Source organism: Danio rerio, chromosome 14 (assembly GCF_049306965.1).
Source record: "Danio rerio strain Tuebingen ecotype United States chromosome 14, GRCz12tu, whole genome shotgun sequence".
Classification (NCBI taxonomy): Eukaryota; Metazoa; Chordata; class Actinopteri; order Cypriniformes; family Danionidae; genus Danio; species Danio rerio.
In genome coordinates, this window is record NC_133189.1 from 37,808,749 (window position 1) to 37,822,500 (window position 13,752).

The following is a 13,752-nucleotide window of genomic DNA, read 5'->3' on the forward strand; positions in this document are numbered from 1 at the left end:
ACTTTATTAATGAGTTACTTGAGTCATTTCAGAGATGTATGGATGCAGTCGTCCAAGCTCATGGGAGTCATGCACAATATTAATCTAGAGGCCTTTGCCTTTCATATAAGCCACTTCTGATACAAATCATCAACTAGAAGTCAAAGTATTATTTGTTGTTCATAAAACTTATAGGCGACTAGACTTTTGTCACAGATTGGTGGACATGCAGACACTACGCTGGGTATTCTACAATGATTATGTAAACTAATAATGCGCAGTGCCATAAATATACCTTCCAAAATCAATAAACAATCTTATTAAGAACAATGAATGAAACAAAAAGCCTTCAAAAGAACAATATAATTTATTTAAAATAGTGAATGTACAAAACCATATTACCCTTCAGTGAGTTAGGACTTCATACATATTAAATTCAAGTTCCCAAACTCAAATCTACACATCCATCCTTCCTCAGAATAAAAACATCTGTAATAAATACAGGCAACTTTGCAACCCGACTGTCCTGACAAATGCCTTTGCATGAATGCACTGCTGTCAAATTAAAGAGATAGTTCACCCACAAACTACCTCACCATTTACTTACATGGTTACAAACCGTTATGAATTTCTTTATGCTGTTGAACACAAAAGAAGATATCTTGCAGAATGCTGAAGACGGTATTCATTGAGTGAATGGTTACAGGATTCTATCTATCTAAAAAGGACTTTTGTGTTCAACAAAAGAAAGTCAAACACCTGTAAAGGGCGAGGAAATTATAAAATTGTCAGTTTTGGCTGAACTACTCTAAAGACATAAGTGTAAAGCACAGGACAGCTCAATCAATCAGTTTCTTCACTATCCCTCTGCCTGTTACAGGCAACTGAACAAATACCACTTCAAGTAATAAATCCTGAGGTAATACTAATTCATGTTTTGGTCTGCTTCGCTCTTATTACAAGGCCACAAAACACAGGTTCTCTCATTGTTGCTTGGTGTCACTCATTATCACACGCACAAACACACACCTCATTTAAAAGACGCACAGATATAAATATGCAAACAAAGAATGGCATTGCAGGAGAGCCTCTCCCAAAACACGGAGACTTAAAAGAAATATTAAACATGTTTGACTACTTACAAGCTATTCAACTGCCATTAACACCACTTAGGTGTGGCTTCATCAAACCATCTAATAATAAATTACAAAGCAAAAAGGTCATTCACGAAAATGAACCACCTTCAGAATGGTATTAAACTAAATTAGGAATTAGAGCTGCATAGTGATTCCTCTTTTTCGAGCACCATTGATGGCGTAAGAACCTCTGGTGTGGATAATTGGATGTGCTGTGATTGTAAACATCTACTCTGTGAGCAGGAGGGAGGAATAGAAGTGTGGTGTGAGGTAACTGGACCAGAGCTACAAACCGTCTGCTCTTTTTTTTTTTTTCTTCTCAGTTTGAAGTCATTTTTAGCTGCTGTCCTCGTTCTCTTGAGCGTCTCTGGTCGAGCTCTCATCCACGTTCTCGAGCGAGTCTCCGCGCTGGATGGACAGCTCTGCGGGGTCCATCATGGCCAGTTCGCTCTGGATGGGGTACAGCCATGGCTTATGATCTGGAGAGTTTGCTGCTTTCCAGGCAGGGTAGTTTTGTCCAGCTTTATGAGCGCTTCTCAACACCTGAGGAATGACAGAAGAGAATGAAGGAGTGGCACTGGTATCGCCGGAAGTGACACTGAACTTTGGCCGTTTTCTTCAGTCTTGTGTAACCCAAACAATGTGACAGAATCAAGTTTTACCTCATTTTCTAGAAGTGCAGTGACTCAAATTGCAGCAAGTCTTTTTTGTTCAAGTGTTACTAAAAATAAGCAGCATTTCTGGATTCTGACTTGGCAACATCAAGTACAGTAAAAAATATCTGTTCATTTCTGTGTTTTGTGATTCACATGTGTTTTCTGTTTATTTACGGTTGTGAATTGCGTTATGGGATCTTGATCTCTGCTCTGTCCACTTTTGATGTTGAAAATTCATCTCTACAGTTTAACAAAGTGACTTTTATTGACATTTATTAGTTTGAAATAATACAATAGGGTTTCTGCAGGTCTCATCAAGTTAGATTTAAGACATTTTTAGGACCGTTTTGATTGAACTTTTAAACTTCTATAGGGCTTAGCTCTAAGGATTTTTTTTAAATATCCCAGTTAGAAAACATTTTCACTTGCCCTTTTAAAAATTATTAAAATGTAATATATTTAATAATAAAATAATAATAATTTACCCAGAGATGGGTTGCGGCTGGAAGGGCATCCGCTGCGCAAAAACGACCCCGGATTAATAAAGGGACTAAGCCGACAAGAAAATGAATGAATAATAATAATAATGAAATATACAAGTCAGGTCAGTTTCCTCAGGAGTAAATAAATGTAGAACCTAAACATGTTACTGTAAGGAAAGTAACTAAATGCTTTTAGCAAATAAAAAGTTAAGAGTTTTATTAAGATGAATTGTTGGTGATTGTTTGGGCGTTAATGGTGAGATTGGATAGCTATACATGAACAAAGGAAAATTAAGACCTGTTTAGGACCTACAACACAATATTTCTGTAGATTTAGGACTTTTTAAGGCCGTAAAATTAGCTTTAGAGATTAAAGACATTTTAAGACCCTGCTGATACACTGATATATGAAATAAAATAAAGAGAAATGATTTACTGGCAGTTTATTATAAGGTATTTGTACTGTAATCACACAACACCATCCCAGACAATACATCCATTTAAACTGCTAAAAAATGTTAATAAAAGTCACTTTGTTTTTTTACTTTTCCATGAATCACAAAATACAGAAAGCTGCTCATTTACAGTGTATCACTTGTGCAATACTGCCCATAAGACGAAATTTAATGTGAATGACCTGCCGTTTGGTTTGATATAGACAAAGTAGTTGAGTAATCATAAAAGAATAAAAATCATCATTATACTTTAAAAAGTAACATTGTAGCACCATGTAGAGATAAAGACATCCTGATTTGGTGTCCACATTAAATTGAATTAACAAAAGGACTTACATTTTACTTACTCCCAGAGACGTTTATATCGAAGTTGATATTTAGCCACACCATTTTGGTCTTTTGAAACATCAAATTTTTACGAGGTGGGTCATTAGCCCAACATTCAACCCCAACCTGGAGGACCAGGACCAGGACACACACGGACACACACACACGGACACACACACGGACACACACACGGACACACACACGGACACACACACGGACACACACACACACACACACACACACACACACACACACACACACACACACACACACACACACACACACACACACACACACACACACACACACTACAGCTTACGCAATTTACCTATAGCGCATGTCATTGGACTTGTGGGGGACACCGAAGCACATGGAGGAAACTCACGCAAACTCATATAACGTCATCTACATAAATAAATAATAAAACAACCTGCAATTTGTGAAGTGTGTAACGATCCAGACTTCGATTTTACCAGTACACATTTAAATAAATATATAAAATATCAAGTTAATAATATATATATATATATATATATTCACGTAGCCTATAAGAGATGTCTTTTAAAGGAGGTTTTAAACCAGTTTTTGTCACCTGATCAATGATCAGCAGAAAAACAAACACCTCATTGTTATAATGGTGTACATCACGGCAAGTGTGATGTATAAACGACGTTATCAGTGTGCACTTTGAACAGAGATACTGTGAACACTGCAAACAGTCATACCATGAGCAGGAATAATCGAAAACGACAGAAAAAAAGAACATTTCCAAAGTTCAAAATGCAATTGCTTCCTGTGTCAGGATTAGGCATGGGACGATAACTGGTTTCAAGGTTTACCGTAGTTTGGAAAAGTCATGCTTTAAAAACTGCTATAATCTCCTGTTATGTCATTCCTAAGGTATATGCAAGTTTATGTTTTTTGAATATATTTCAGAGCAGTAATCACACTACCGTGATATTTCTATTCAAGGTTATCATGTCGTCAGACTCTCATACCAGCCTATGCCTAGTCAGGATTGTGATGAACAAATGATTATTAAAGATCAGATGTGATTTAATATGAGTCCTAGTGACTTTCTTCTCTGTAAATGAAAAAAAAAAAAAAAAAACGGCTGTAGTCATGCTGCCTACCAGCAGAACAAGATAAACTAGTTTCACATTGGCACAGCTAGTGCTGCGTGAGCGTCTTCAGTACAAGATCTTCCAGCAGCTTTACCATGGCAACCACTGTGATTTCACAATCCTTAAACACACGCATCCTCACAGAGAACAGCCACTGAATCATCACAAACACACAAACATGTCTACTTACTTTTGGAGCCAGGACCTGAGATGCTTTGTTGACAACCCACTTCGGAAGAGACCCTAAAAAGAAGAAAAAAATCTTCAGAAAACAATGCAAATGTCCGATGTAAATGAAAGAAGTGCTGAATGTTTTCATACCTTTAGGATCAGCTTGTGAGAGGTATGTGAAAGTGCAGCTTTGGGGCCCTGTTGGTTTAATCAGGTAACCGGTCATTAGGGAAACGGCCCTCACGAGATCCTTTCGTGGAGGATATTTCTTAAAATAACAATAAAAAACATGTGTTTATTAAAGATGCAACTCATTTTAATCAACTACCAATAAATCTGTTTAACTATAGTAGAAATGATCAAGTTCAAAACACATACATTGGTTTAATTAGTTAGTACTTTATTTGTCCCCATAGAGAAATTTCATGTCCAGGATACACTCACCGAGACTTCTGACCTTTCACATTTTGCATATATATATATGCTACTGCTACTGAGGGAGGATGAATTTAAAACTTAATTGCTTGGGGTATAAATGATAATTTTTTCCTATTTCTTACACATCTGGGAACACAATATCAACGGCCTGATGGTAACAATTGGAATGTGTTGGATAAAGGATGTCTCTCATCATTGAGTATTTTTACATGGACACCAATAATCTGTTTTTAATATAATTAAGACAATACTCTGATTAAGAGTCCACCATGTAAACAGCAATTTGATTAACTTAATCTGATTAAGGTCAACATTGAACTTAAGAAAAATCAAATTAAGACATGTGGAGTATGCCGATTTCAGACGCGTTATTGAAGTGCAGACATGTAAACACCTTATTCAAACTATTGGACTACTGGACAAGTAGGACTTTTTGCTGCGATTTGTGACAGTATATTCTATACACACAGGGCTGTTTGATACTATTCTCTGCACCTACTGAGTCAGTGAAGGACCACAGACACACACACTGCAAAATATTAGGTGTGCGATATGAAATTCCATTAAAACAACACTCTTCCAGCAGTTCATACTCGCATTCAATATCTTGTTTTTCACAACAGGGATGCATGAAATGTTCGTGAATGAAAGTGCCAAACTGCAGTAAAAGTCGAAAAAGAAAAATGAAACACCCAAAATTACATGAAACTCTGAAGGAAACGTGGATAGCGTATTGACGCAATGACGTTAATCAAAATATGTGCTATAACATGTAAAACGGGATCATGAAAAGAACATTCAAAAAGCAACTCATGTAAACACCTTAATCATATTAATCATATTGTGATATTAATCATATTATTGTCTTTTTCAGATTAAGGCAAATGATTCAATTATTGACGTCCATGTGAACGTAGTCATTGACAATTATGGTAGCCTTAATTAGTTCTCTTTCTTTGCATTTACCATCAATGCTCTTTAGTTTGATTGCCAACAACTTACTGGCTGTTGTTACCAACTTCTCAACAGATTACACAAAACGTGAAAATACTTTTAATAAAACTCATTTGAAAAGAGTTTTGAACTCAGTGTTGAAGGTAATGAGTCATTTAAATACCTCATTACTTCAACTTAAATGGAGTAAGCTCACTGCACTCATATAGATCAGTTTTTTAACTTGTTTGTAGCTATTGGTTTCCTCAAACAGTTTGAGTTGCCTTTACTTATTAGGTTTTACAGTACTCAGTTGGTTTGAGTTCTATTCATTTATCAGGTTTTACTGTGCTCGAATTGCTTCACTTACTCAAATGGATTAACTTCACAGTACTCATTAAGATTAGTTTTTGAACTTAAATGGGTTGTTGCAGCCGGTTTCCTCAAACGGTTTGAGTTACCTTAACTTTTTGGGTTTTACAGTGTACTATGTTTAGTGTTAAACAAGCATCTTTCAAGCTTTAGCTGATATGCAAAAAATAATAAATTGATCAAAAATCTGGCAATAACATTGACAACAATAAAATGGTGCATCTCAAAATGACCAATCAAATTCTAATTAATGAAAATAAAATGTTTAAAATACTCAGTGTTAGAATATTTTTAAATTGACATAAGTTTTATGGGTTGAAATCTGTTTGAAAGTCATTATTTTTCTCATTTTAAGTCCACAACCTATTTATGACTGTGCATAATGATAAAAGAAGGTGTAAGCAAATAAAAGACGTACCGGATGTTTCACTGAGAAGTTAATGATCACATACTCATTTTCAGACGCCTGCCATGAGCGCAGGGTCACCACATCTCTGTTTTTCAATGGTTTTGGACAAATCCCTGTGAATTAAGGAGAAAAATAAAGTCTTTTTACAGCCCGTAGGTCTATAAATAGCTTTTACTGACTGGGAAAGAAAAAAAGAGGAACAAAGCTATCTTGGTGTTGACTATAAATACACACAAAAACATGCTCCCAGGAGCCTTATCTTCAGCCGTTACTGCTGTCACATTAGAAGAACAAGAGCTTAAGGACTATTCAAATAACTATCATCAAACATTATAGAATAACTCTCAACATAAGGTTTCAAACTGCTACAGTTTCAACACTGAACACGTGACTCACATGAATAGTAGCCCACATCAGCATTGTGAGCCAGACGGGCGATGTCAAAACTCTCCAGCATGGTAGGGTCCCATGTTTTCCGGTACTGGCCGTCATGAAGAACATCATACATGGTGGCAGCAGATACATCCTTTATGTTTATTTGACACTGTATTGGAAACAAAGGCATTTGCATGCGTGTTGTTATGGCAGCAGTAGCTACACATGACATGTAAATAAACTGAAATTTAATATATGCGATGCAGAAAATAAAATATTTTGAGTTAAATCTACTTAATTGTTTATAATATATGTCTAACTCACTATAAGACTATGGTGTACTGTAGCTATGTCACTTCTACTACTAAAGTTTATTATTTTCTTCATAAATGAAAATTATATTGATATGTATAAAGGCTGAAAATCTGTTTAAGGTACTCTTTAACAATATAAAATCCTACACACACACACACACACATCATAAACAGTTTGATTAGACGTAGGCAAACATCTTACCCTGATTTTGTGCACTTTGCTGTAGTTTCCTTTGTTGTTAATAGAAGCAGATAAAGGGGCCTGCTCGACCCAAACCTCCATGTCATTTTTATCATACTTATTGACCCAATTCTCCGTAGACAAGCATTGTCTCTTGAACTCAGCGAACATGGATTCATCTGGAAGGATTCCTGAACCGCGAGACATTCTGAAAAGACAATTTCACCAATGAAAATCACAGCGAAAGTACAAGATTCGTCTGAGGGATGTCACTTGTGTCAAGACTCGATATCTCTGGTCTCTGTTCAGTATGAGGAGCGTTTATTGTAGTCGCAGTCAGATTAACATTTCAAGCTCGACAAGATTTTTTCGCAAATTCCTTACCTGTCGTCGACGTAAGCGCGTGGAAAAATCTCGTCACCGCTTCCGGAAGTAGGACAGGTGTATTCGTGTTACAAAACAGCAGAGCGCAGCCAGCAGTACTGAACGACAGTGATTTTACACAATGACATTACGATGATTTATACTCAAGAAAAACTGCAGACAAACTGCCACAAACCGGGTGTGTCGAAACGCCCATATTGATGGGTCATTCAGGTGTGGGTCCAGTGGTCTCACTGATTCGATTTACATGATTAATTCATAACTGAATCCCAACGAGCTGAGAACACCGCCCAGAGTTCACCCACCGAAACCCTTCAAAATAATCACCGAGAGGAAACTCATTGTGTCGGACAGACTGGATGGTACCAATGGCAGAGACACTGAATGGACGAAGCACTTTAAGTTAAAAACTGAGAATTACTTTGTTAGATAAGATGTATTAGGCCATCTGGGGAAAAATAATAATGCCTGTCGTTGATACTTAATAATACGGCACATAGAGATACCCACCAATATGTCTTTTGTCTACTTAGTGTAACAACAATATATATGTACCACAAATCTGGCCTATTTAAGTACAGTTTACACGCATACACACAATTCAATATCAGTTCCTTAAGAACATAAGAAGACTTTTTAAATAACCTTGATTTTCAATCACACAAAAATATTATTTTTAATCTTATTTTGACCCCTTATTTTCTGGGAAAAACTGCAGTGATGTGTTTCATACCTAATAATCCATGAAATTGAAACAGAGTGTTCATGTAGTCCCTTAATTACATTTATTCAAACATAGTAAACTTTTAGCAACAATCTTGCATTTTAAATGAAAAAGGTGAATATATAGCTAAAATTAATCATTTACAAGAAGTTTGGATCTTCTTAGCAACAGGTTTTGATGAAAAGTGAATCAGAATGCAAATGTCACCCAATGCAAAATCAAGTAAATTCATTCATACATTTTTCTTCAGTATAGTCCCTTTATTCTTTAGGGGTCGCCACAGCGGAATGAACCACCAACTTATCCAGCATATGTTTTACACAGTGATGCGCTTTCAGCTGCAACCCCACACCGGGAAACACCCATACCCTCTTACACATACACTACAGAAAATGTTGTTTACCCAATTTACCCAGATCACGTCTTTGGACTGTGGGGGATCCAGGAGCATCCGAAGTAAACCTAGGCGAACATGGAGAGAACATGCTAACTGCACACAGAAATGTCTAGAACCAGGGTCTAGAACCAGCGACATTCTTGCTGTGAGGCGATAGTTCTTCTCACTGCACCACCGTGCTGCCATTAATAATATATATATATTTTTTTTATTATTCTGACCCCTTATTTTCTGGGAAAAACTGCTTAGTGACAACGTTTAAATTCACACCTAATAATACATCAAATTGAGAAACTTAGTGTTCATGAAGTCATCACACATAGTTATTCACACATAGTAAACATTTACCAACAATCTTGCATTTTAAAGGGAAAAAATGAATATATAGCCAAAATTAAACAGTAACAAGAAATTTGGATCTTCTTTATAACAACTTTAGATGAAAAGTTAATCAGTAATTTGTTCAAGAGCATATTTATAAAGTAAAAAAGCACATTTTAATCAGAGGCAAGCTTTCATTGTATTATTAGTATGTAAAACTATAATGCGCGTCTCTCCTCTAATGCAAAATTGAGTGAGATATTACAATCAACAGGGGCGGACAATGATTTAGGGGGCCTTAAAACTTAAAACACTCTTCTTTCTCATTTGTTTTACCTCTAGATTCAGTTTTTTTATGAATAAATTGCATGTTAAATATAAATTTTAAGTGGAACCTTCTTAATTCATTCATTTTCTTTTCGGCTTAGTCCCTTTATTAACCAGGGGTCGCCACAGCGAAATGAACTGCAAACTTATCCAGCATGTTTTACACAGAGGATGCCCTTCCAACTTCAACCCATCACTGGGAAACACCCATACCCTACACTCTCATTCACACACATACACAACAGCCAATTCATATTATCCAATTTACCTGTACCACGTCTTTGGGCTTGTGGGGGAAACTTGAGCACCCGGAGGAAACCCATGCGAACACAGGGAGAACAGAACCTTCTGAGTTCAAAATTAAATACAATAAATTTGCAAATAAAAAGCAAGCTCACAAACTATGTACAGTTAATCAGCCATGTTTGTGATTTGTGATTAAATTTTCATACAGTACAGAAGGAACGTTCTACTATTCATGGGGCCCCCTAGTTTAGAAAAGAATATAATTGAAATTGTAATGGTTATAGACAGATTTGACAACATCTAATAGAAAAATAAAATAAAATAGTTTAAGGATGATTAATATACGTAGGCTTCTTGGCATTGGTCGCAGCCCCCTAATTTCCCGGGGCCCTAAGCGGTTACCCTTACATATTGGTTAAATCCACCCCTGACAATCACTATGTTTTTCATGAAATTGACTGCCAATGATTGTGTGATGTAATTACATAATAATACATGGAGAATCTTAATAATAAGGTGACACAGGGGGTAGCACTGTCGCCTCACAGCAAGAAGGTTGCTGGTTCGAGCCTCGGCTGGGTCGGTTGGCATTTCTGTGTGGAGTTTGAATGTTCTCCTTGAGTTCACAGAGGTTTCCTCTGGATGCTGTTTCCCTCAAAAGTCTGAAGACATGCACTATAGGTGAATTGGAAAAGCTAAATTGTGTACACGTGTGAATGAGAGTGTATGGGTGTGTCCATTGATGGGTTGCAGCTGGAAGAGCATCCACTGTGTAAAAAACATATGCTGGATAAGTTGGCGGTTCATTCCGATGTAGTGAATAAAGGTACTAAGCTGAAAAGTAAATGAATGAATGAATGTTAATAACATCCAACCCCACAGGAACCAAGACTAAGAGCAAAGCTTGGTGAAATATCTTTTATTCATGTGATACATTTGGTGTCTCTTTAACCTTCCATTTTTTACAGCATATAATAATAATAATAGTACTTTGTTCACACAAACTTTGCTAAACACTAGTAGACAGCGTATTTCAAACAGACCAACACACTTTAGAAGAGCACACAGCTGAGTATTCAGTCAGTGACGAGTGACAGAGCTGTTCAGGAGGGTTTTCACTCTTATGTCAATTCTTACATAATCAAACCATATTAAATGTTAACGTTTAAAACGCACCTGATGCCCTTGTTTTTCAGGATTTGTCGTCGAATGAGAGGAAAAGCGACAGTGCTGAGGGGTTTCCACCAGCAAATAAAAGCCCACTCAAGCTATACTGAAGAAACCCAGCGTTACAGATGGGACTTGTGGCAAGAGGAGAGTGACATGAGCAGGTTTTTGCGATACAGTAGCCAGGCAGCAATGCAAATTACACATCAACCTTTGATTCCTGCACATTGCTGCCATTCCTGTCAAGCATACGACACACTTTCACTAACTAGTGAGATAATAAATAAACACATGAAACCAACAGTCTTACGACAAGCAATACTAAGACATGTCTGTACACCAAGCGATAGCCGTGTCGAAAGAGGAAATCGAAACATCCCAAACTCAAAAACTCGTTAGCTCTATGCAATGTTAACAGGCTGGAGCAAAGCACAGCGCTACGGCCTGATCTGGTGCACTATGACAACAAAACAAGCAAGGCAATTTTGTGTTAAACCGTCTCTAAACTGCATGCTGCTCCTACACTCGCACAGCAAAAACAAGGCAGAAAATGATGAGTGGAATTAGTGTGAATTGCTGATGCTTTCCATATCCAAGCTCAGTTACCATAGTTTTGTTAGTACATACAGGGTTTGTTTTTACCATTAAAGTTTGTTTAAACCATTAGTTGTGGATAAGTCATTAAATATCTTAGGCTTTTAGTTTTGATGAAATAAAAATGTTTGCAAAGCAATTTTTCCCTTTTCTAAGAATGTTAAATCCAAAATCCCCCCCCCTCACAACTCAATACATTCGACCTCCATGCAACCCTCCGAATATAAAATCAGCCTGTTCTCGAATGAGACCTCTCTTGTAAACAAAACTGCTCAATTATTGGCCGAACGTGAATCTATCTTGAAACAAAAAGACCTTTAACTGATAGCTGGTCCCTAATACCGCTTAAAACACAAAAAAAAACACCCAATTATACAGAATATTAATGATATGACCATTTCAAAATCAGATTAAATAACTTCTGCCAACAAAATAGTGTGTTTAAAAAACAAAACAACTTGGTAACAGAAGTTTACAGCCTCTCAACACAACAATCTCAACCTTTTCCTCCAGTGTCATTTCTTAAAAAGGCCCTTAAAAAAACAAGAGGACATCAGCCCGGGCTCTGAAACACTTCACAATGACTATGACAGCACTGATGTGTGAAAACTCAAGAGCATATGAGCTTATGTCAGTCTGCAGTCCCATTTAATGCCATGCAGCCAGAACAGATTTTTCGCATTTAAAATATGCTTTGATTTACGTTTTCCCCCCATTATTATACATGTTTTGGAATCCGTTTGAATTTAGAGTTGTAGCACATCCACACGGTTACTCTGAGAAGTCACTGAGTCGAAGAGAAAGAAAGGGTTCTTGGCTCGTGACATGGGGCCGTGAGAGGAGTGAGTGACCACTGAGAGGCAAGCTGTGTGTGTGTGTGTGAGAGGGGGTTGAGTGGGAGGGGGGGCGTAGGGCCTGCCGGGGGACGAGGGTGGTTTACTAGCACGAGCAGCTGCTTTCGGTAACGGGCAACTCCGGCGGCTTCTCCAGTTTGATGTCGATCACTGTGGGTTTAGATTAAGGATGGTAAGTGGGTAAGAACTGGGTGATGTTAATAAACATGTCTGGAAAGGGATAGTTCACCCTGAAATTAAACTCTGTCATCATTTACTCACTCTTACTCAAAACAAGTTTCATTTTGTTGGTTTTGTCGAACACAAAAGAAGATATGCTGAAGAATGCAGGAAACCTGTAACCACTGACTTGCACTGAATTTGTTACTGCTTCTCTGGAAGTCAGTGGTTACAGGTTTCCAGCATATCTTCTTTTACGTTCAGGACATTAAAAAATAAATAAAAACCCAAACCAGTTTGGAACAAGTAAAGGCTGAGTTAATGATGACAGAATTTTCATTTTGGGGTGATCTATCCTTAAAGGTCAAAATAAACTTTGATTTTTATGCATAATCTAGGGCAGGGGTCATCAACCCTGTTCCTGGAGAGCTACCTTACTGCACATTTCAGTTGCAACCCTGACCAAACACACCTGTTTGTAATTATCAAGTGCTGCTTTAGCTACTATTAATTGGTTCAGGTGTGTTTGATCAGGGTTGGGACTAAATTCTGCAGGAAGGTAGCTCTCCAGAAACAGGGTTGGTGACCCCTGATCTAGGGCATACAGTAACAAACATTTTTTTTTATGTCTTTAAGAGCTTGATGTATCAATATGGAAGGACATTAGGGCCAAAATAAATTGGCCATCAACATTAACAGCTGATCATCTTAAGGTGGTTAGCACACGTATTGACGGTATAAGCATTATGTGTCATATGCAAATAGTCTCGAAATTTGCTGTATTTGGCTGTTTTAACAGTCAAACTGTGACTGTTGACGATCACAATTTTTCTATATTTGTTTAAAAAAAAAAAAATCAGGCTATTCACATAATATTATGATCGCTAACACAGTGCGAGTATGCAAGAGTATTTTAATACATTAAAACACTTTTTGTCCCATATTGTTCTCCATATCGCACACAACTTGTGGGGTTTAAAGAGCATACACACATATGTGACTTTGGACCACTTAACCAGTCATTCATATCATTTTTTAAAAATTGACATTCATACATCATCTAAAAGCTAAAAATAATAATAAAATAAAAAAGCTCTTTAATAATGTTTGGCTTGTTATGATAGAATAATATATTTTAACAATTTGAAAATTTGGAATCTGAGGCTATTCCAACAAATTAATCCGTGCAACTTATGACTTTCTGTGGTTTTGTAGTCCACGGCCACA

General features: G+C 37.0%; 2 protein-coding genes across 17 annotated transcripts in view; both read right to left on the reverse strand.

Annotated features, from left to right (window-relative positions):
* Nucleotides 1-327: 327 nt before the first annotated feature.
* stard14 (START domain containing 14) lies at nucleotides 328-7,846 on the reverse strand. 2 transcript variants are annotated; one of them, XM_005173231.5, is made up of 7 exons: nucleotides 7,737-7,846; nucleotides 7,374-7,560; nucleotides 6,879-7,026; nucleotides 6,492-6,595; nucleotides 4,481-4,598; nucleotides 4,350-4,402; nucleotides 328-1,658 (listed from the first exon to the last, which is right to left on the reverse strand). In XM_005173231.5, exons 2-7 carry the CDS (start codon nucleotides 7,557-7,559, stop codon nucleotides 1,452-1,454), a joined length of 816 nt encoding a protein of 271 aa, XP_005173288.1. In that variant the 5' UTR covers nucleotide 7,560; nucleotides 7,737-7,846; the 3' UTR covers nucleotides 328-1,451.
* A 2,809-nt stretch (nucleotides 7,847-10,655) lies between these two features.
* The window catches only part of rab41 (RAB41, member RAS oncogene family), a 17,259-nt gene continuing 14,162 nt past the window's right edge, over nucleotides 10,656-13,752 (reverse strand). For all 15 annotated transcript variants that reach the window (XR_658191.5, XR_012389435.1, XR_012389438.1 and 12 more), the window contains 1 exon segment: nucleotides 10,656-12,516. Coding sequence is in view for 7 of the 15 variants with exons in the window: in XM_005173245.6 (XP_005173302.1) it covers nucleotides 12,452-12,516 (65 nt within the window). In the remaining 8 variants the exon portion in view is untranslated.

Excerpts from the sequence above, each read along its gene's own strand:
- stard14 (XM_005173231.5), bottom strand. The coding sequence starts at position 7,559 with ATGTCTCGCGGTTCAGGAATCCTTCCAGATGAATCCATGTTCGCTGAG. Across the intron at positions 6,596-6,878 it reads TGATGTGGGCTACTATTCAT|GGATTTGTCCAAAACCATTG; the intron begins GTGAGTCACGTG and ends CTTAATTCACAG. Across the intron at positions 4,403-4,480 it reads CTCACAAGCTGATCCTAAAG|GGTCTCTTCCGAAGTGGGTT; the intron begins GTATGAAAACAT and ends TCTTCTTTTTAG.